Source organism: Gobio gobio (assembly GCF_949357685.1).
Source record: "Gobio gobio genome assembly, chromosome: 2".
NCBI lineage: Eukaryota > Metazoa > Chordata > Actinopteri > Cypriniformes > Gobionidae > Gobio > Gobio gobio.
Genome location: NC_137098.1, coordinates 52,731,362 through 52,753,589, shown reverse-complemented (window position 1 = coordinate 52,753,589; position 22,228 = coordinate 52,731,362). Strand labels below are relative to the sequence as shown.

The 22,228-nt window shown below is 36.3% G+C and overlaps 1 protein-coding gene across 1 annotated transcript; it reads right to left on the bottom strand.

Annotated features, from left to right (window-relative positions):
• Positions 1-309: 309 nt before the first annotated feature.
• calb2b (calbindin 2b) lies at positions 310-15,237 on the bottom strand. The gene is made up of 11 exons (XM_079843605.1): positions 14,947-15,237; positions 12,991-13,061; positions 12,651-12,740; positions 8,692-8,772; positions 7,942-7,998; positions 7,787-7,864; positions 7,654-7,709; positions 7,532-7,571; positions 2,979-3,032; positions 2,564-2,635; positions 310-1,714 (listed from the first exon to the last, which is right to left on the bottom strand). Exons 1-11 carry the CDS (start codon positions 15,035-15,037, stop codon positions 1,598-1,600), a joined length of 807 nt encoding a protein of 268 aa, XP_079699731.1. The 5' UTR covers positions 15,038-15,237; the 3' UTR covers positions 310-1,597.
• Between the last annotated feature and the right edge of the window lie 6,991 nt (positions 15,238-22,228).

Here is a 22,228-nt window from a genome sequence, read left to right as displayed (position 1 = left end):
GCTAAAGAGAGGCGTCTAAAGTGGACACGCAGTTTTGTGTGTGTGTGTGTGTGTGTGTGTGTGTGTGTGTGTGTGTGTGTGTGTGTGTGTGTGTGTGTGTGTGTGTGTGTGTGTGTGTGTGTGTGAGAGAGCTGTGGCACACAGAGGTCTTATTTTAAACACTCTTGTTAAAAAATATATGAGTGTGCTGATATTTAATTGATGGCCCTCCCAGACTGCAAGGTACTGTACCACGGCTAGTCAGAAAGTGGCAGAGAAACTATCACAAAACAAAAAACACGAAACAATATTATCACATCGGCACATCTTGATCAACATCTGTTTAATAGGTGGATGCCAAGCAAACAAAATACTTTTTTTTAAAAAGTTAAAAATGGTTGCGTTAAAGGAACCTTCCATTTTATGATTTTACAAACATTATGGGAATGTTACTTCTGATTTATTTCTAAATCTTCTGAAACAAGTTGTAACATATAAAAAAATGTTAGATGAACATTTGAAAAACAGTGTTGATGTTAATGATGTGTTAACGTTTATAAAAGATCAGATCATTTTGAATTAAGTAATGTTTGTTCGTAACTCTGACAGAACATTGCCTGAAGGTTAAATAAGAAATAGTAATATAATATAAAAAAATAGATAAAATGCATGTGAACCCAACAGGACAAGCATAAAAAATTACACCTTTAGAATTTTGTGGATGATATTCAGGGCGAAACTGAAGCCAAGAAAACGGTCTCCATCACCACAATCCTTTCCCTATTCTATCCTGTATCAGTGATTAATGAAGCACAAAGAACATTCGTACCATGAAAATGAAAAAGATAAGCTCTAAACACTCGCATTGTGCTCCTGCGCTCGCTTTGGCTTGGAGATGCGGATATGTGCCTTTACTTGCAAGCCCGCAAAGATAAGTTAGCTGCTTTTGGGTTTATCTAAATGGAAAATGAGATCACAGTGCGCCTGAGAAGCTGGCACATCCAAAATACGTTAATAGGTGCCCATTATTACCATTATCTGCTTCCATAACAGAAACTTAATCATAATTAAATTTAAGGCGTTAATAGTACATTGCAAAATATAGTCTGAAAATATGGAAATGGTCCAAGAAAAATGCTTTAGAGCAGAGAAAGCAGGACAGTACTGAAGGTAAAATGTCTTAACTGAACTTTATTTTAGTAATTCTTTTAGCAGTGTTGGCAAAACAGAACAGTCTACAGCCTGCTAGGGACAAAAAATTAGATCTGGGAGAGATTGGAAAGAGAAAAAAAGAGGGAGGAATGGAGCGAGACAGCAGACTGTACACATGAAGTAGCAAACAGAAGTAAAGATTTGGTACAAGCAGGAGAATACGAATAAATATCCGTTATTATACCACAATGTCTGAATTATGTTTTGACATAAAAAAGACAAGCAAGAGATGCACACATCGAGAAGCCATATCTTTGGGAAAGGCATGCCATGGAGAGAGGGGTACATTGTGGATGCTGATTAACTTTGACAGGATAAGAGATGGAACAGAGCCACCACATGCACCTGCTTAGATTTGGGGTAGGTGAAGGTACAGAGGAGGAAGTGAGAGTTAAGAACTCAGAGTTCAGACTGACGGATCCTTGCATAACACAATCTCTAGCTCTGTGCGGAACAGCTTGCCTCCGTCAGACAATGCCATGATGCTCTTCTTTGAGCTGGCCAGATTTTGAGGGACAATGACCTAAACGAGGAAACAAATAGACGTCTATAAGTATTCAGACCAGTCATATTTGTCGCTGAAATGCAGCATCAGTGCAGTCTTGAATATTTAAATGTGTATTCTTAAATATTTTATTTAATATGTACAATACTGTTCGAAAGTTTGGGAGCTAAAATATTTTTTTATGTTTTTGAAAGAAGTCATCACTAGGGCTGCATTTATTTATTTTTATTTTAAAAAATACAGTAAAAACAGTAATATTGTATATATTATTACAATTTATATAATTCCTATATTTTAAATGTGATGGTAGAGCTGAATTTTCCGCATCATTACTCCAGTCTTCAGTGTCACATGATCCTTTAATAATTAGTCTAATATTCTGATTTGCTGCTCAAGAAACAATTCTTATTTAATTATCAATAAAAAACAGCTGTACTGCTCAATATTTTTGTTGAAACCGTGACACTCAGGATTATTTGCTGAATAGAAAATTCAAAAGAGCACCATTTATTTAAAATAGAAATATTTTGTAACAATTATAAATGTCTTTACTCTCACTTTTGATCAATTTAATGCATCCTTGTGGAATAAAAGTATAAAATTCTTCAAAAAAAAGAAAAACCTTTTACCAGTAATATATACAGAACATTTATATCCATCCTTTAATGTATCAGTATGCATAATTTGACATTTAAAACCAATTTCATACCATTATTTCTGCAGATGTAGCTTTGATGACCATTTAGTCCATTCTGCAGCATTAAATTGTGTAAACGCACTTTTTGTGGTATATATGGCGCTTCAGAAACAGCTTTTGTGCCAGATTTTCAATTAAAATATGTAATAGAGTAATGCTAAATTAGTTACCATTTTATGTTTTTGGTAGAGGTCTCTCAGCAGTGCATCCAGTTCATGTTCATCGATGTAACCATTTCCATCCTGTTTAAAAAAAAGAGGAGAGGAACAGTTTTACATATATTTTAAATCATAAACATCTTAAAGACTTTTTTTTAACAGCCCATTCAACATCTGATGGAACATGTTCTAGATGTACTGCAGATGAGCAAATGCTCATCTTCTAGATGAAAACATGCACATCAAATAAACGTCTCCGCTGTGTATATGTGCTATTTGGGGGGATGAGGCAATTATGCTTTGTGGTTGAAATAGTAATGCTAAAGTGTTATTTTTGTGTATATGGTCATATTATGTGCATTACTAACCCACAATACAAGACAAATTAATAAGGAAACAAATGTGAAAAATATACACATTATCTGACCTTGTCATAAAAGTTGAAGATTTCTTCAAATTCTTCAGAAGATAGTTTGAAGTTCTGGCGATGAAGAGGAAACAAGAGACATTAGTTTATGCTCAATGTATGTGTGTGTGTAAAATAGAGGGTTATACTATATATATATATATATATATATATATATATATATATATATATATATATATATATATATATATATATATATATATATATATATATATATATATATATATATATATATATATATATATATATATATATATATATATATATATATATATATATATATATATATATATATATATATATATATATATATATATATATATATATAATATCAATCTGCCTTTAGATTTGATTTTGAAGGACTGAATTTTCATAACTAGAAAATAATCCTCCAAATCCTTTGGATTATAACAGAACAGTGCAGCGACACTTAGCATCATTCCTACCGTAAAAAAAAAATTTGAAAGCATACCATTCATAAACATGCCATTATAATATAATAATGTGAGATATAGCACTCAAAAGTTGCTTTGTGTAATACAGAATTGTTTATTCATCTCAATGTTATTCCACTAATATTAAATTCACATCTGAATTGCATTGCTCATGTATAATATTATATGTATTATATTGGCTTACAACTTACAGTGAGCATTTTATGCACCTGTATGTCAGTTTTACAATGCTTCCTGATTCCTCTAGTGAATGAACGTGCTCCCAGTACATAACCAAATAAATTCTATACATAATTTATATACATTTTAAACATTTTACACTAACTCCCTTTAATAACATTAAAAACATTAACACACTATGTAACTTAGACACTATAAATCTAAGTTACAAATAACAAAAAAAAATCACAAGGGTATTATGTTATACATACAAGTGTAGCTGTATGTAATGGTATAATGTAAGCATATAATGTAAGATAGTATATAAAGACACTAGAATGTATGATACCAAACCCGCAACTTAAAATATTACTGGTGTCATTCACAAAAAAGACTGGCTTAAAAAGTTCATTACAGTCTTGACATTATTACTAATCATAAAACTTGACTTTTGTGAAATTCATCTATGTAAATTTTTTTTTTTGAAAAACAACAAAAAAATCACATTCAAATATATATATATATATATATATATATGAACGTGGACCAGTTATTCCAGCCGCAACATATTTTCGGCTGAGACATATTTGAAAAGAGACAGGAAAATAAAGAGAGAGAGAGAGAGAGAGAGAAAGCATCTAGTGAATGTGACTGGGCCAGATAAGTACATCTCAGGTTCAAGAATAATATATGGAGATTATGGTGAACGTGGACCAGTTATTCCAGCCGCAACATATTTTCAGTTGTTTTGTTGAGAAAAAAAGAGAGCGAAAAATAAATAGAGAGAGAGAGCATCTAGTGAATGTGACTGGGCCAGATTAGTATATCTCAGGTTCAAGAATAATCTATGGAGATTATCGTAACTGTAGTAGGATTGAAGTAATCCCTATCAACCCAGGATCTCTGTGGCAGAAATCAGTTACCAATCTGCTGTCAGGTCAGGTTCACACACACACACACAAAACCTATAAACACACATACAGTAGGAACACACAAAACCAATAAACACACACACACACAAACAAACGTATGTACCCAAATACACATTCGCCTGTAATCATGCATGTTTTCTACATTGATTCAGCATTGATATAAAAAAGGAACTCTTGCTATATTGCAAATCTCAGCATTTTCAGCTCTACTGAAAAAAAAAAACTATGCTACTGCCATTCTACTGTAACTGCTATTGGCAGTTTATTTATTTTTGCTTCTCCCCCTCCTAGCTTCCAGTATATCACTTTTATTGCGCTAGTACTACTGCTGCACTCTGTTTTGCACATTTTACTATTCTAACCCTCATTCTGCCCTGACACACCATGTCTTTTGTGCTACAAAATGTCATTTGCACTGTTCTGGCATTTGTACCTCATTTGCAACATTACTATTTGAACTTAGATGATAGATGATATATTCCATTGAGCTAGTTTACATGCACATTCTTAACCCGATTATGCTTAATAAGCCGACAATGCAAGTGGTCACGTAAACGCGTTAAAGGCATAATATGTACGATTTTTCGATGAAAATATCCAAAAACCACTAGAACAATGTTATATATTTTGTTGAAATGTGTACTTACATTATCCCAAGCATTTCCAACAATGTTTAAATCCAGAGAAATCAGCAATTTTAACCAGTGTTACAGACCATGTCATTGCATTCCCTGTCGCTGACGTCATATCCACACTACCCTTGATTTCCAGTTTTACTTTAGTAGAAACCATGGAAACATAATTTTCCATGTCATTAATTGAATGTCATTTAAAAACACAAGCTTTTCCAGCTTTTATTAATATGATATTCTAATATCGATCTAGATTACTGCAATGTGCAATGAGTCTCTCATACAAGCCACCGAGCGAACGCACAGAGTTATAGCATAACTTTCCACACACTCAAATGTATTTAGTATTAATGTTTTAACCATGTAAAACAGCGCTGCGTAACCCCACATACACAACAAAAAGAGCAAATTCGGATTACAGCAGCATAATAAAAGCTCTGCGGTCTCGAGACCGGTGTGAATCGCATGGTGTCGCTAATTAGCATTCGCTCCCATGGTTCTCGACCCCGCCTTGCTTCATTCCACCGTAATGTTAATAAAACTTTAATACATCCGCTCATCCATGAACATGATTTCTGCCAGAGTCCGTCGAATTCCTTTCCATCGGCTGTGGAGGTGAAAGTCAACAACTCCCATGAATCCACGCTCATTCACGGCATCATCTAGCTACGCCTTTGTTTTGAATAAGTGACCTCTAGCGGCGAAAATTACATACTGTGCCTTTAACCTGTTTTACTTTATCGGAATAAGGATATAAATGGCTTAAGTAAAAAAAGAAAGAAAGATCAAAACAAAAATATTTTTGCTCCTTACCCCAATTTCGCCCAGTATGTAAACAATTTAACCTGCATTCTGTCAGCTTAATTGAAGTGCAAATGTGTGGACAGGAAATCATCCTTACTGCAGACTTAAGCGTATCCAGACAGAGCGAGCGTTTTGCATTAGGGGACGAAGATATATCGCAAACTGAATCTTTCTTGACTCAAGATATTATAAAAATGGGTTCTCATCTCGTGCAGCCGAAGTAGAAATGGTAGTTAAAATTCAGCCTATTTATTTAACATCACACCTCACATCACAAATGGAATACTCAGAGTAAGATACAAGAATGATTAGTGGAATAACCTGATTTTTTAAGAAAGTCTTGTAAACGCAGTTTGTTTGTATTCCCGGGTTATTGGTAAATTTAACAGGTTAATTCAAAAAGCGGATTTTGGGGAGTTATCAGCGTACCGCTGTGTATGTAATCATGCTCATTGACTCTATACCAAAGGTCAAACTTATTTCCTGGATGGCCAAAGCACTGCAGAGTTTAGGTGTGTTCGACTTGATGTAGCGCTGTGCAGACTGGTCAGTATATGACATCAAAGTACAGCGGAGCCACTGCTCTCTAATCGCTCTTGCGGTAGCAGCGCCGCTTCAAATCGAACACACCTACTAACTTTAAAGGTGCTGTATGTAAGAATGACAGCTAGTGGTTGAAATGGGTACTGCAGTCCAAATCAAAATATTGTTTGCTCCTGCTCAGACTTGATGCTCACACGAGTTGCCAGTTTGAGGTCACGCAACAGGAACGAGCGAGTGACAATGGAAGGCGAGAAGACTTGCACACTAAGTTGATGAGTTGATTTATCTGTGTTTTAATGTGCTTCTGTTTATATAGATTTTAAGATGGATGCCGAGGCTTTTTAGGTCGGGTAGAATCTGCGATCTCTGACCCAGTTTGTTTGCTGGCTTCCATGACAGCAATATGATGTGTTTTCCACCAACTGGCAACCTGTAGTGTCGAAATACTATTGGGTAAATTGACAATGTGCGTTATCGCACAGACTAAAACAAAATCAGACATTCCAACACCAGCACATTTCAAAATAAAATAACTGTAGCATTGTTTTTCGGAGAAACGAGTATGTGAACTCTGCATGTTTCCCTTAAAATCTGCAAACATATTATGGTATTTTTATGCTTTAGTACAGTCAAAAACCTACATACAGCACCTTCAACCTTAATTAAATGCACCCGATCAAGCTAATCAAATCCTTCAGGCTTATTTGAAAACTACAGGTATGCGTGTTGAAGCTAACTAGTTGGGACTAAACTCTGAAGGACTGTGGCCCTCCAGGAGCTGAGTTTGACACCCCTGCTCTTTACTTACATTTAAATAAGGTTTAATTATTTGGCAGACACTTTTAATCAAAAGAAAAAAAAAGCCGTACACTTGCATTCGAGGTTAACATGATCAGTTTATACATTCCCTGGGAAGCAAGCCCATGATCTTGGTGTTGCTAGCATCATGCTTTTCTGTTTGAGCTGCGGAAACACTATGTTTGTACTCTGCAATCCAATCTAACATTCTGAAGAGAGCTTGATCTTACCTGAAACTTGAGCAGAAAATTCTCGTGCACAGGAAGCAGTCTGAAGACAAAACATAACATACAATATTATATCATTTAAACAGTAATGCAATACTATGCAACTCACTCTGAGACCTTCTCACCTAGCCATCTCGGACAATCCCAGTTTTCCATCACCATTCAGGTCAAACATTTTAAGCTGCAGGAAAAAAGCATAAATTAAATAGCAGCTGTGTGTGTGTTGTGTATGTGTATGCATTGTGTGTGTCTACTCACTATGGTCTGCGTATACTCGTTCAGTTTCTTATCATCGTAATGTCTGTTTGCTTTCTTCAACAGATCTGAGAGGAAGCCCTAAGGGAAAGTAATGATTTTATTTAGTAAGGGATCTATAATAGCTATAGAAAGTTCTGTGTGAAATTGAGTTATACCTTCAGTTCATTGGATTCAATGTATCCGCTACGGTCAGTATCATATTTTCTCCAAGCCTGAAAAATGAAACAATAGCATTAAAACAGATACCTTCACACATATGTAGAGATTATTTGCCCTGTGAAGGTGAAACGGACAGGGTTTCAATCAAAAACGTTCAGATTTCTATGTGATTATGGCATTTTCATCTTGATTAAACCAGTGAATTTGGTATTTGGGTATTACACTGGGATTACTGGCGAGCTGATCTAATGTGGAGGAATACCCACCTGCCCTGATTTATCAGAATGTGTGTATCCTTCTGAAATGCTAGTAAAATGCCTTCATTGTGTTGACACTTTTAAAAAAGTCTTTACCCTTCTAAAACTCAGATGTTCAACAGAACGAACATGTTTTGTATTATTTACAAAACTGGCATGTTGTACAAATGAACCTCCATTAACCCAGTTACTCACACATACACACACTCTGTTCTTTTATGTATTGTAGTCCATTCATAATGGATAACCTGCTTCAAATAGAGTTTTCTAGCTCTCTTTCTTTCACAAAGATGCACACAAAAAGCACCTCAGCTATTCAAAGATATTTCATATTTACAATAAAACAATTTTTTTAACTAATGAATCACAAAACTAATGTAGAGGTTGATAATCATGTTGGTTAGATTACTGAGATGCACAGTGCGTATAAATTAATTTCACTTTAAAATGGCAACAAAATAATCACTGTATGTTTTTGGTTTTACATACTGTCATAAACTCTGCACTGGATCCCACAAACTGTCTGAAGCACAATAAAAAATTCTCCTCTGTTGGCAGGATCTGGGCCAGCTGTAAAAGATAAAGAAAGACATGATGTCATCAAATCATTGTTCATCATAATATCATCACTGGTTTAAAAAAAACAAAACTAATCGCATTTAATTCTCAAAAGAAAGTGTCTTGTAGTGCTCACTTGACCATTAAATATACCTAATAGATACTGAACCATTAATTTATGAAATATGCCCCATAAATTTTAAGGATTTAAGAGGCTTTGAACGTGGCATGGTTGTTGGTGCCAGATGGACTGGACTGAGTATTTCAGAAACTGCTGATCTACTGGGATTTTCCGAGGTCTGCAGAAGAGCATCTCTGAATGCTACAGCAGCAGAAGACCACACCGGGTGCCACTCCAGTCGGCTCAGAACAGGAAACTGAGGCTACAATTCGCACAGGCTGACCAGCATTGGACAAGAGAAGATTGGAAAAATGTTGCCTGGTCTGATGAGACGATTTCTATTGCGACATTCTGATGGTCAGTTCAGAATTTGGCATAAACAACATGAAAGCATGGATCCATCCTGCTTTGTATCGATGGTTCAGGCTGCTGCTTGTGGTATAATGGTGTGGTGGATTTTCTTGGCACACTTTGGGCCCCTTAGAACCAACTGAGCATTGTTTAAACGCCACAGCCTACCTGCCAGTTGCTGACCATGTGTAACCACAGTGTACCCATCCTCTGATGGCTACTTCCAGCAGGATAATGCACCATGTCACAAAGCTCAAATCATCTCAAACTGGTTTCTTGAACATGACAATGAGTTTACTATACCCAAATGGCCTCCACAGTCACAGTCTCCTGAAAATGTACCGTACAATAAATCGAATTTAACATTTTATATAAATATACGGTAGTGGCCTAAAGTGAAGTCCAGCCTAGGAAAATATACATCTTCACCCTTTATTCAAATATCAAATATTATTAAATATTTGTGAAATATTTTTTAAGCATATTGAGTAGTTGTGCTTGAGGTCAATTGTTTTATTTGTGATCATTTTTGGCCATTCATCTGACAAAAATATGAACACATGCTAAAACAAGAGAGAACCAACAACTGATTATGTTGTAGTCAATGTATGCTGTTTTTATTTTTTATATGCTTTTTTGGTTAGTAAAATAAAACATGTTGCTGTAGTTTTCCCTCATCTAAAATATTTAATATATATATTTTCCTCATATTTAGGGTCATTAAAATTAAAAATATCCCCTCCAGCCATCTCTTTTGCCCACTACTATATATTATATAGTACATTAAATATACTAATAATATAAACATCAAATATACCTCAAATTAAATATGCTTTCTTTTCCTAACCACTACATTTTGACTCCAGTCTATAATGCCACTGAAGGGGATTTCAGCACCATGGACAGCCACAGAGTGGAGCACAAAGCTCTTATCCAAAGCAGCCCTTTTGCTACACGATCAACCAAGTGCTGCTGTCTGAGTTGATGCCTGTGTATAAAGCCTATCTCCCTGGCTTAAGAAGAGAGTGCCTGCAAGAGCTGGACGGGGATGAGAGACCATTTCATGCTCTTGGTTATCTTTTCCGGCCCCAACAGAGGAGCTCATCATTGCTGAACTGCTGAAGGGACACTAAACCGTACCAAACCGAAAAGTATGTAAAGCTCTGAAACCATCTGTCTAGGACAAGTTCCACCTCTGAGTGCTCTGACACACAAACCTGGGCCTGGAGGATCACCCTTTGTCTATAAAAAGCAAAAAGTACTTTTTAAGCCTTACAACGCAAGTAATGATTTGTTTGATTGAAGGATGTGGATAGTATAACTACATATAGGACAAATATAGTTTTATGATCATCTAATAGTTATTCTGTATCTGAAACACATATAGAACATGTGTATATATGTTTTTCTATCCCGGTGGGGACTTCAACGTGAATGCACACAGACTCATGGGGACTCGTGTCACTGCGGGGACCTAAATTGAGGTCCCCATGAAGAAACAAGCTTATAAATCATACAGAATGAGGTATTTTTAATGTAAAAATGCAGAAAGTGTTGTGTGATGGGTAGGTTTACGGTGTAAGGGAATAGAATATACAGTTTCTACCATGGGTGTCGGAACCATTGTATGTGGGTGGGACAAGACCCAACCACTTTTTAAGACCAATGATATTGGACCCACTCACTTTTACCGTCTATAATTCTGTTCACCTACCCCTAACCGATAAACACTTTATTATTGCTTTATTTTCACTTTTCGAACGTTTTCTTCATTTTTATTGAAAATAAATTCCTTTCCGATCTGATATGTGATAGGAAAAGGGAGTAGAGCGAGTCTGGGAAAAGGCAGATTCGAACCTCGGGTCGATTGGCGTCAAAAATTTTTGCCATGTGTCTTACCCCTACACTATTCTCAAAATATTTGGTGACTTTTGTCATTTTGTCTGGCCCAACCAGACGTTTAAACGATAAACGATGCGATAAACGATAAACGACCAGACGTCCGTAAACGATGCAGACTATTGGCACTTAATATAAGTTGCATCTACTCCAGTAAAAATTTTGGGGGGACCCACCCACATTTTTTTGCTTCCGACACCCATGCTTTGTACAGTATAAAAACCATTATGTATTTGGAGAGTCCACACAAAGATAGTGAACCAGACAGTGAGTGTGTTGAATCAATGCTGAATTTTCAGTGTCATTCTAATATTTTGATTTGGTGCTAAAGAAACATTTCTTATTATTATCATCAATGTTGTAAACCATTGTGCTGATTATTTTATGGAAATTGCAATGCTTTCTTTTCAGATCAAAATAACAGCATTTATTTGAAATAGTAATCTTTTGTAACATTATACATTTCTTTACTTTTCTACTCCTATTCTGCCTTTGTTTTCTGCTATTCAGTACAATAAATTCTCAGAAACATCTCTATTCAGTACAAAACCTCTCTATTCTGTTGATTTTTGTTCCTCTGCAAAAAGATACTAACATCAAATTATTATTTTTCATCCCAGCAAGAATGAAAAACGTTCTACTATCTTCAAAAGATAACTTCAAAATGCTTATATCTCACTACCAAAGTCAAGCAGAAAACCCCAAAAAGCAAGAAAGCAGATGACAGATACAATGATCCCAACATGGCTAATCTGAGGTTCCAGCTTAGATTCACACGCTACACACAGAAGAACAGATCATCGAGCTGCTAAAATCCTGCCTTTCAGGCTTTCAAGATAAAGCGGCATGTTTGAGATTGTGTACCAGATTTAAAACAGAAAAACTCTCTGAAGTGTGAGTGAAAAACAGTCCCAACTTACCACGTAGGGACAACCAGAACGATTTTGGTTATAGTCATTTACAATTTCTAGTGCAGTGAAATTTGCATGATGCTGATCATTTGAATATACTATAACCTCATCTCTGGTGCATGGAGAGGCTCTACTCATCCTTTCAAAACCATTTTACCTCCACTAAGCTATATGGGACTAACAAATAGGTAAAGGGAAGGAAATGTCACCGCTAAAAACATTTAAAAGCAACCAGCCAAACAAACTTAACCAGCTCATATGTTCATGTGGTCTCTGCGACTGGATTAGTGAGGTTTTTCTTCCAACATAAATCATTTTATCCATTCGCTCGTGCCTTCATCGTGATGGACGTCACCCCCCCCCCCATCCTCCCCCTCATCCATCTCTCCCTCCACTCATTTGTCTCACTGCCCCTCCCTTCATCATTCCATCATCCCCTTGATAGATGCCACCTTCTGCCCTCCTTCAAGCCCCTAATCTGCCCTCATTGTCCTCTTTATATTACCTCCTGGTGTTCTATTAATCTCTGATGGTGGTTCTGCAGAACGGTCTCTCTTCATTGCTGTGGCTGCAGTCTACATTGGTAGTGAAAAAGGGTGGGAGTTTACCTCTGACATCTCAATCTTCCCATCACCGTTCTCATCGAATTTCAGCATAAACTCTTTCATCCTGTCTTTGAATGAAGCATTTGAAGGATCCTGAAAAAAACAGCACCGTTCCTACTTCAATTAAGTCCAAATCTTTAAAAACATGCCATGCAGAAAATGTATTGACATTAGAAAACATCAGCCAGATGGTATCTGCTCAGATGGCATGTGCATTAGGCTAGATTAATCTAAGCATCTCGTTCTGTAGTTCTTAATAACTGTATGTGACATTCAGCACTTATCAAGTACAACTGCATCTGATGTTTTTAACATTAACGAACACACACAATGCGTGACTCACCACACTTTTCCGTGCTAAGTCGAGCTCACGAATGAAATGTTCCAGTTCCTTTCCTTCAATGCAGCCATTCCCTAGAAGAAAATGAATTCAAGTTAATCTATTTAATTATGAGTTCACACTGAACATCAAAGACACACAGATGCAGTTCAACTCGCATTGTCTGATGTAACTTGACAATCATTTTATCTTTATAAATTAAACAAGGGTCTTCTAATCAGTTCTTGTCTCGTTGATTTAAAATGCTGAAGGACAGATTACAGATAAATTCAATGAGCTAGATAGGGATTTTACCCATATTTTCCTTAGAAACAATGTACAGGGAAAATACTTGCATCTCAGACACTGCAGTTTCTCAGTCTAGTCATTTTTTTAAATTGATAGGTTGATTTAACTATAGCTATTTCCAATGTGCAGAGTTCTACTAGAATAACTACTTTTTGAATTCTCTGCTGAAAAACCAGCCTAAGATAATTTGCTGGTCTTAGTTGGTCTACCACCTTGGCCAGGCTGATCTGTCTGCTGGTTTTATAGAGTTCTGGACATTTCTTTTAGATGGCCAGGCAGATTGGCCAGCTTAAAACAGTTAAGACCAAAAAAATTGCTTTGGTTGGTTAAGTTGTTCTTTTCAGCAGGGTTTAGATACATCAAGTGGAATTCTGTAACAAGATGAATAGGCTATATGACACCCCATGCTAAGCCTAAACCAGTCAAAGATGGTTTGCTGGTTTTAGCTGGCCTCCCACACTGGACATTCTGATCTGTGTCTGGTCTCATAGTGGTCTTGAATACTTTTCAGCCGGTCAGACTTGAAAACCAACTGGCTGACCAGCTAATCCAGCTGTTCGCCAGGTTGACCAGATGAAGAGCAAACAGCTAAGCATCTTAGGCTGTTTTCTTCTTCTTCTTTTTTCTTCCCAGCTGGAGCGGTTCTCTTTCAACCCCCGCCCATCACTCTTTATATTCGAAGTCTCTCAAACGCTGACACACAAATCAATTGGAAGGAAAGATTCCATTCCAGAGCAAAATCAATAATGCCAACAATGCCTGTGGGGCATAATTTACTGATCTTAAACGCGTGCCTACCGCTGAAAGAAGTTAACAGGGCGATAGCAGGCAATCATCCCACTGGCGCTTTTCAATTTCCCTGAATTATTCAAGAATACGCTTGTGCGTAAAACTGCATTGCACATTGCATGAGGATTCAACTTGAGTTGGCGTCCTGCTAGATCAGTGTTGCCAGATCCCGCAAAACAAGCTGTTTCTGACCAAAATTATCCTTTAACATTACTTTATGTGAGGCAAGCAAAACATAAAATAACATTCTGGAAATAGGAAATCCCCCCAAAAAATCTCAACCTAATTGTCAATTAATATTCAAAAGCGACTCAATAATAAGCGGGCGTGGCACCTCTCGCTGCTTACTTGCATTTACTTTTTTTTTTTTTTTTTTAACGTGTAGGCCTAACTCAATTAATTACTTTCCATTGGAAACTAAAATAACTTAAATTAAAATAAAACCGTAGTCTAGTGTGGGTTAGCAAGAAATATATCGAATACGCTAGCTTTTCAAACAAACCAGAAAATAAACGAGTAGAAACAAACATATAGATCTATGTATGTTTAAAGGTTTAATCATTTGTTTGACAAGAATATCTCCATCACTAAAACAACTGCGTACACTCACGGCTGCGTGCACTTTCCAAGCATTGCCCTTACTGACGAATTACTATAGACTATATTAGCCTACTTATTTATTAAATTATCATTATTATTTCAACATAAAATGTACAGAATAGCCTATTGGCAGTAGTATACGTTTATAAGTTTAATTAGCCTAATTGTAGACATAAATCAAAAGCAATAGCCTACATAAATCAGGGTAGATAAGTAGCCCATTAGCCTCCGATGCATACGACCAAATTAAGAACGTTTTTCGTCCCGGGACGTTACACTCACCGTCAGCATCGAATTTATTCCAGATGTCGAGAAACTGGGTGGCAGTGAGTTCCGCCAGGTGCAGAGGAGGCTCTGGTGCTTTATTTGCCATATCCAGCCTGTAGTGTTTCTCTCCCTTAGGGTTTTGTTATTAGTTTTCTTTTTTTCTTCTGTCTTTGTCTCTTCTTCTGTCCCGTCTTTGAAGCACTCCTCTACCCCTATGCGAGTCACTGGAAGTAGCCCGAGAGAGACCGCAGTTTTAAACCCCCACCGCCACTGCTGAAGCGGCAGTTCACACACTCACCAAAAGGCGGCAGCACATAGCGCTTCTGCGGTCGAGTTCATTCAAATCTGCACTCTAGGAGCATCACAGCGGGATTATGGAAATTAATTCAAATGTTCGCAAATCCTACGGGCTCGTACGCTTCCACGAGCAGAAAATAGAATCAAATATTCCTAAAGTATATTGACAGTGACCAACATTGCCTGTGGTGGAAGGCTTTATTTATAAAATTAGGTCTGTCATTTTATGTAAAGGCTAATATCCACACAAGTGCCACATAAATGCAGAACTTATATATATATATATATATATATATATATATATATATATATATATATATATATATATATATATATATATATATATATATATATATATATATATATATATATATATAGATAGATAGATAGATAGATAGATAGATAGATAGATAGATAGATAGATAGATAGATAGATAGATAGATAGATAGATAGATAGATAGATAGATAAAACTGTAAAGGCATGGACAGTAATAAGCTATGCCATAAAAAGCAATCTCAGAAATTGCACATAAACTAAATAAATTGGCATCATTTACTCACTAATCACACACTTTTCTCAGCAATTTGGGCAGAAGGATGCTTACAGGTCTCTGCAGGTCCTGCTGAGTTTGGTGAATGTTCTCCAGCACCTTTTCATTAATGCCTTTGAAAAGTCTGTTGTAATCCTGTATGACATGATTGGTGATGAGAGACACTTGCAGAAGGATATGCTGGCGAGCCCCTTGAAACTGCACTTACTGCAAGAGAGGGAGAATGAGAGAAGAAACATTTAAGAGATTAAAAAGGGGCAGTAAGAAGGTTGGCAGAGCTCCGTTTATTGGATAAAAAATACAGTACGAACAGAAATACTGTGAAACGTTATTACAATTTAAAATAACTGTTTTGTATTTGAATACATTTGGAAATGTAATTCATTTCTGAATTTTCAGCTTCAGAACTCATTCTAATATGCTGATTTAATGCTAAAGTTTTTAAGTATCAATGTTGAAAATGATGCATTTTCTTCAAGATTCTTATTCTAATACATCCTTGCAACAAGAAAAAAAGTATTACTTAAAAAAAAAAAATCGTAATAAACCCAAATTTTTGGACTGTTGTGCATATAGTTTTAGTGAGCAGTTCAACATTCTTAAAATGTTAGGTGGATTCAGGTAAATTGTGCCAAAAATAACTAATCATATTTTTTCTGCATGAAAATGATGACCAGATGCAGTTCCTACATTAGCCAAAAAAAACAACAAAAAAAACACAACAACAACAGTGCTACACACAACCAGATTTCCCATAATCCAACTAAGTGACAGTGATGACTGTCCTTCTGCCAGCACAAAACATGATCTGATGCAACGGATTGGCACATGTCCAGTGTTAGAGCTCAGCAAAGGGAATCTCCCTATAATCAGACATACAATGCCATCTGCAAAATGTACCCACATATGTAGAATGTTGTTCATTTGATGTAAGGGATAATACATTTTTTAGGCTATGCAGTATTTTGGCTAGAACAGATGCAGCACACATACTGTATATGTGCTTGCCTTGATCCTCTTCAAAGTCAAGAATAAGCCGTGCCACTTCTGCCATATTCATGTGGTCAGTGATGAGCATGATGTCACCAAGACTTCCTGCTGCATTAGTGACCAGCAGAATTTTCACACTCAGCAAAGCCAAGCCACGCACAGGGAAAGTCACCTATAGTGCATGCATGGAAGACCCAAGGATGACCTCCACTAGAAGAAAAGGTTCTATATTGAAGCCAGGAGCATATAGAACATTCCCATCATGGCATCATATTATGGATTTAGTTTTAATTAATTCATTTGAATTTTAATTACATTTCATATGGTTAAAATAAAAATACAGCTCATAAACACATTATCACTAGAATAAAAAAAAAAAAAAAACAATAAACATGAAATTATTATGCAATCAATGAAGACATTTCTCCTTATAGAGTAGAGTAATATAGAGTAATCCGATTGGTTACAAACGATCTTCCAAATATCTTCCTTTGTGTTCAGCAGAAGAAAGAAATTTACACAGGTTTGGAACAACTTGAGGGTGAGTAAATATGACAGAATTTTCATTTTTGGGTGAACTATCCCTTTAAGGGTTCTTTAAAATTGAGTCAAGAACCCTAGTGTCAGGAATCAGGATCACCAGTCACCATGGGTGTTTCTCAAACGGAAGGCTGCATATCTCGTCTGCTACGTCATCAAAAGTCGCTGAAGGTCATCTCAATTTGAAGGATCCTTGGAAGGCAGCCTTCGTTTCGCGTCCTTCATTCGGAATGTTTTAAAGGATGCATCGGATGTATCCTTCGCGCCGCGGCCTTAAATCACCCACAATCCTTTGCACACATTTAAATTCACAAAAATAAACTGATGGACTGATGCTTGTCTGAGTATATTATGAAATGTAAGACAAAAATAATGTTTTCGGAGAGAAAAGCATAGATGTTATCTTTTGTTTTGCTGTAAATCACTAACACTAAACTGACAATAATGTAAGCTTCTGGGAGACCACAGGCAGCTGTCATTCACTGTATTTCATTAATAGAAAGCCAGTTAATATAATGGTTTGAAATACAAAGTGTGGGCGGGAACGTGTGATGTAGCCATGCACACTTTGACTGTCTCATTGTAGTGTTTAATTGCTGTTGAGGACACTAGCATACAAGCCTTAGAAGGACTGGACTGGGAAGGATGCAGTCTCGGTGGTGCAGCCTTCCGTTTGAGAAACACCCCATGCCTGTCACATCTGCGCACATCTCCCACAATCCTCCCTGGTTATCACTTCAAAATGATCACAACTGTCTGCCATCACCCTCATCTACTGCTCTACATAAGCCAGCACCACACACAGAGAGTTGGTCTGGTGGACTATTGTCTATGACTTCCAACTGCTATGCTTACTTACCTGAGTCTATCTCCCCGTGCTCCATTCATCAGTGTTCCTTCCTTTCAGGATCCCTGTTTCCTCCAGATTGTCTGGTTACTACCTATAACAACAATAAGAGACATTGTTCATATCCAGTACAACAGTGATTTAAAGGTGTGTGGTGCTACTTACCTCTCAGGACCATCATTCTTCATATGCTCTGGTTATGTGTGTGTATAATCCTCAATCTCTATATTTCACCTGCTTGTTAATAAAGTCATTCACTTTACTCACCTGTGCCCATTGAGTCTGTGTTCTGTGACACCAGGGTTAAACCATTTTTGTCCCCTCTAACTGTCCCTTTTCCTTGTAAATGGAAGATGCTTATAATAATGTATGTTCTTTTTTCAAATAAAACTCAAATTAGCCAAATAATACGTACTATGAAAAAGGGTTCTTGAACCATTTAAATGAACAATTGAAAACCCTTTTTTTAATAGTATAAAAGGCAATCCATGTTTGATTGGTAAGAAGATATAGACTGAAAAGAGAGAGAGAAAATGTGAAAGATTAAAGAGTTAAGTAACAGATTTATTCCTCTGAGTTTCAACAACAAAGCTTAAAAAGGTTCAGTCATTCTTCTGAAAGGGTCTTGTGTGCTGACTAAACAACAAATTCTGTGTATGTGCCACTCAGAGTGCTCCGGCTGAAGTACTAATAGTAATGGATGCGTCCTCACAAACGCACGCACACACACACACAAAGCAGTGGAACTTTCCAAATTACTGCTGGCCAGTTTTTCCTCAGAGACAGAATCATGAACACGCACAATTTTATAGATTTAGTGGTAGAGAGGGTGCATATGCATATATTTATACTGTCTGGAAAACAAATATAATGTATAGGAATGATGGAAGAGAAAAGTTAAACATGGCTTGGATCTCACTATTCAACAGAAGCATCACTGCAAACATATCCAACACCTTTTAAGACATTTTGCATTATTGAAAAACTCCGCAAAATAAAACACTTTCTTTAAAATATCACGTCTTAGCATGCATTGCTAACTCAGTGCTTAGACCACTAGGTTATGGAAATTTACCCTGACAGATCTCAGATCAGTTTAATGTTTTACTCATAATTCATTCCTCTAGATTAGAAGAGACTGACATTAGAAAGAAGCTTTGGATTAAATACTGAACGTGTGGCATATGTCAAGACTTCAGTGAGATATTTTTGTGAATAATCTCAGCAACATCATGTTTCTGCATGTGCAAATGTGTGTCACTTCACTTTAAGCAGTATATTCCTATATTACTGAATTCTTTTAGGGAAATGTGTGTTCATAGAAAAAGTTAAGCCGATAGTTGCAGCACATACTGTAATGAGACTGAGGGAAATCCCACTCCAACTGTGAGTCTGTCCATAGTCCTGTTGGTTTATAAACCACTAAAGGCCTGCACAGCAGGTGGCCACTGCAGTTCTGCTTAGTGTGCAAAATTTAGTTCTAGTATGTGTGTTTGTATTTGTCAATGCAAGTCTTACTAGGGCCTACAAGTCTTACTAGGACCATTGACTTTCACTATTTGTATAATTCACTATTGAGGCACGGACAGTAGTGAAGTATTTTTACTTTCAAGTATATGTACTTTGTCAGTGCTCTTCTTTGGAATTTTTTTACTTCACAACATTCCAAAGCATAATATTGTACTTTTTACTGCACTGTTTCATATTGAATATCATTTAATACTTAATTACATTAAAAAATGTAGCACTTTCTTACTTTTACTAGAAAGTTTTACTTGAGAAACTATATTTTTAATGTTATTAAGAATTAAAGGTAAAAAAAACCTTTCATTTATGAAACGTAGTGCAGTAAAAGGTACATTATGATTTGGAATGTAGTGTAGTAAAAGTTTTCGAAAAAAGTACATATACTTAAAAAATGTATTTGAGTAGAAGTAAAAATATCCACGACTGTCCGCCTCTTTAGATAGAAAAAGGGATAGTTCAACCAAGAATGTTAATTCTATCATCATTTAGTCACGCTCAAGTTGTTCCAAACCTGTATACATTTTGTTGTTCTGGTGAACACAAAGGAAGATATTTGGAAGAATGTTTGTAACCAAGCAGATCTCGGCAGCCATTGACTACCATAGTGGGGGGAAAACACTACGGTAGTCAATGGCTGCCGAGATCTGCTTGGTTACAAACATAATTTTTTTGGGTGAACTATCCCTTTAAATGGTTGCATGAGGATAGTGTTGGGAGACTAGCAGTAGGCCGCAGATCAGATGCGAGTACAGAACTCTCACACTTGCTGTGCAGAAATTCATCCATGCTAAAAATATTCAGTTCTTGGCATCCAGCATGTGTGGACATGATAAGAGAACTTGTCAGATATGTGGAGAAACATTTACCTTCAAAAGACATAATATGACACTTCTCCACATATTTGTAGACATTTCTTTAAACACATTTCTGGACATAAAAATGGCCATAGGTTGTTCACTGTCTTTTGTTGGATCACTCAGCCGGAAGCACATCTGTCAACATAAAAAAAAAAGTATAACTCAGATAACACAGCCACTGGCTCACACTTGACTATTATGTCAAAACCTTTTTACTTCGAGTGGTGAGCATTTAAATAGAAAAAGGAGCAAATGCATTGCATACCAAATATTGTGTTGGCCAGATTTTTGGATATTCTATGTGAAAACAACCATTAACACTGGGAAACTAGGAGAGGATACAACTTTTTGAACCCCACATGTTCCCAATAAAGCAATGAACACTGTAACAATATGACCCTGCAAGTAAATGATTTCTACTACTTACATACTGTATGCATTTATACACTGTCTGATTATTTATTTAAATATATATTGTCATTTTTTTCTTGCTGGTGCATTTGGGCCAATAGTTTTTTTTTTTTTAACTGCCATTTTCACTGGCACCCTCAATACTATTTATGAATGCTTTTTTAATTTCTCAATTTCTAGAAATACCTATATATTTTTGTTCATTTTTATTCTTTAAAAAATAATATATGCAACAAGCTTTAAATGTAGAAGAGAATGCAAGGGAAAAAAAAGAGTAAATTGAGTTGCATTATAAATTACAGCTAATGTAACTTCATTAATTCCTAAACACACTTTTGTTTGAAAATAATGCTGTACAATGCAAAAGACTAAGGACTAGTTTACAGTTTTCAGCATAGTCTTAATGAATACAATTACACAAAAGTACCAAATGTATATGATGTACTCAACCATACAACTGGGCAAAAAGAAAAAAGGCCAAGCCAAAAGTGGTCTTTTAACGGTCTTAACCATTTTAATCACATATCATTGGTCAGGAAATTAGAAAGAATTGCACAAATGCTGTGGATAAAGTAACTTAGCACGGAACAGCCTTCCCCTTTGTTTTCTTTAAATGATTAAGCCGTGGGTAAAACTTGCAGACAGCTTTTTACAGGAAGAGTCAGTGTTGTTCCACTCAATGTTGATGGCTTCAAACAGTTCATGAGTAATTTAAAAAAATATGTTAGTTTGAGTTTAATGTGAGACCAAATATTCACTATATAGGGTTCAAATCTGGACTCTGACCAGGCCAAAACATGAGCCCGATGGACTTGGTTCTTGGTTGTCTTTGCAATTTGGGTAGAAGCACTGAAAAATAACATCTATTCATTCCTCTTTACTATAACAACTTTTCAATTGTAGGAATCAAGGCATTCTCCTGTACTCCAAAGCATTAAATGACTTTTCACAGGGAAGTAGCTCACCACTACCAGCAGCTAAAAAGTCTCCCCACACAATGACACTTCACTATGGTAGAGATGCATCTAATATTATATTTCTCTTCAGATTTTCAAACACACCGCTCTGGAACATCACCATGCAACTCATGTTTCATTGTGATTAATCACTCCACACACAACTTCCCATATTCTGCCAACAACTTCCTTCAGTCTTTGATGTTTTTATGAGACAGCAATGGCTTTTAAGTAGTGCATTTGATTAAATTTGGCTAATTTGTGGTTAAGACCATTAAAAGCCCCTCCCTCCCTCGAGTGTATATACCAGACAATATGTG

Coding starts and splice junctions, on each gene's coding strand:
- calb2b (XM_079843605.1), bottom strand. CDS start 15,037: ATGGCAAATAAAGCACCAGAGCCTCCTCTGCACCTGGCGGAACTCACT. Junction 3,033..7,531: donor ATTTTCTGCTCAAGTTTCAG/GTAAGATCAAGC, acceptor CTTCATCGCCAG/AACTTCAAACTATCTTCTGA. Junction 2,636..2,978: donor TCTTCAACTTTTATGACAAG/GTCAGATAATGT, acceptor TTTTTTAAACAG/GATGGAAATGGTTACATCGA.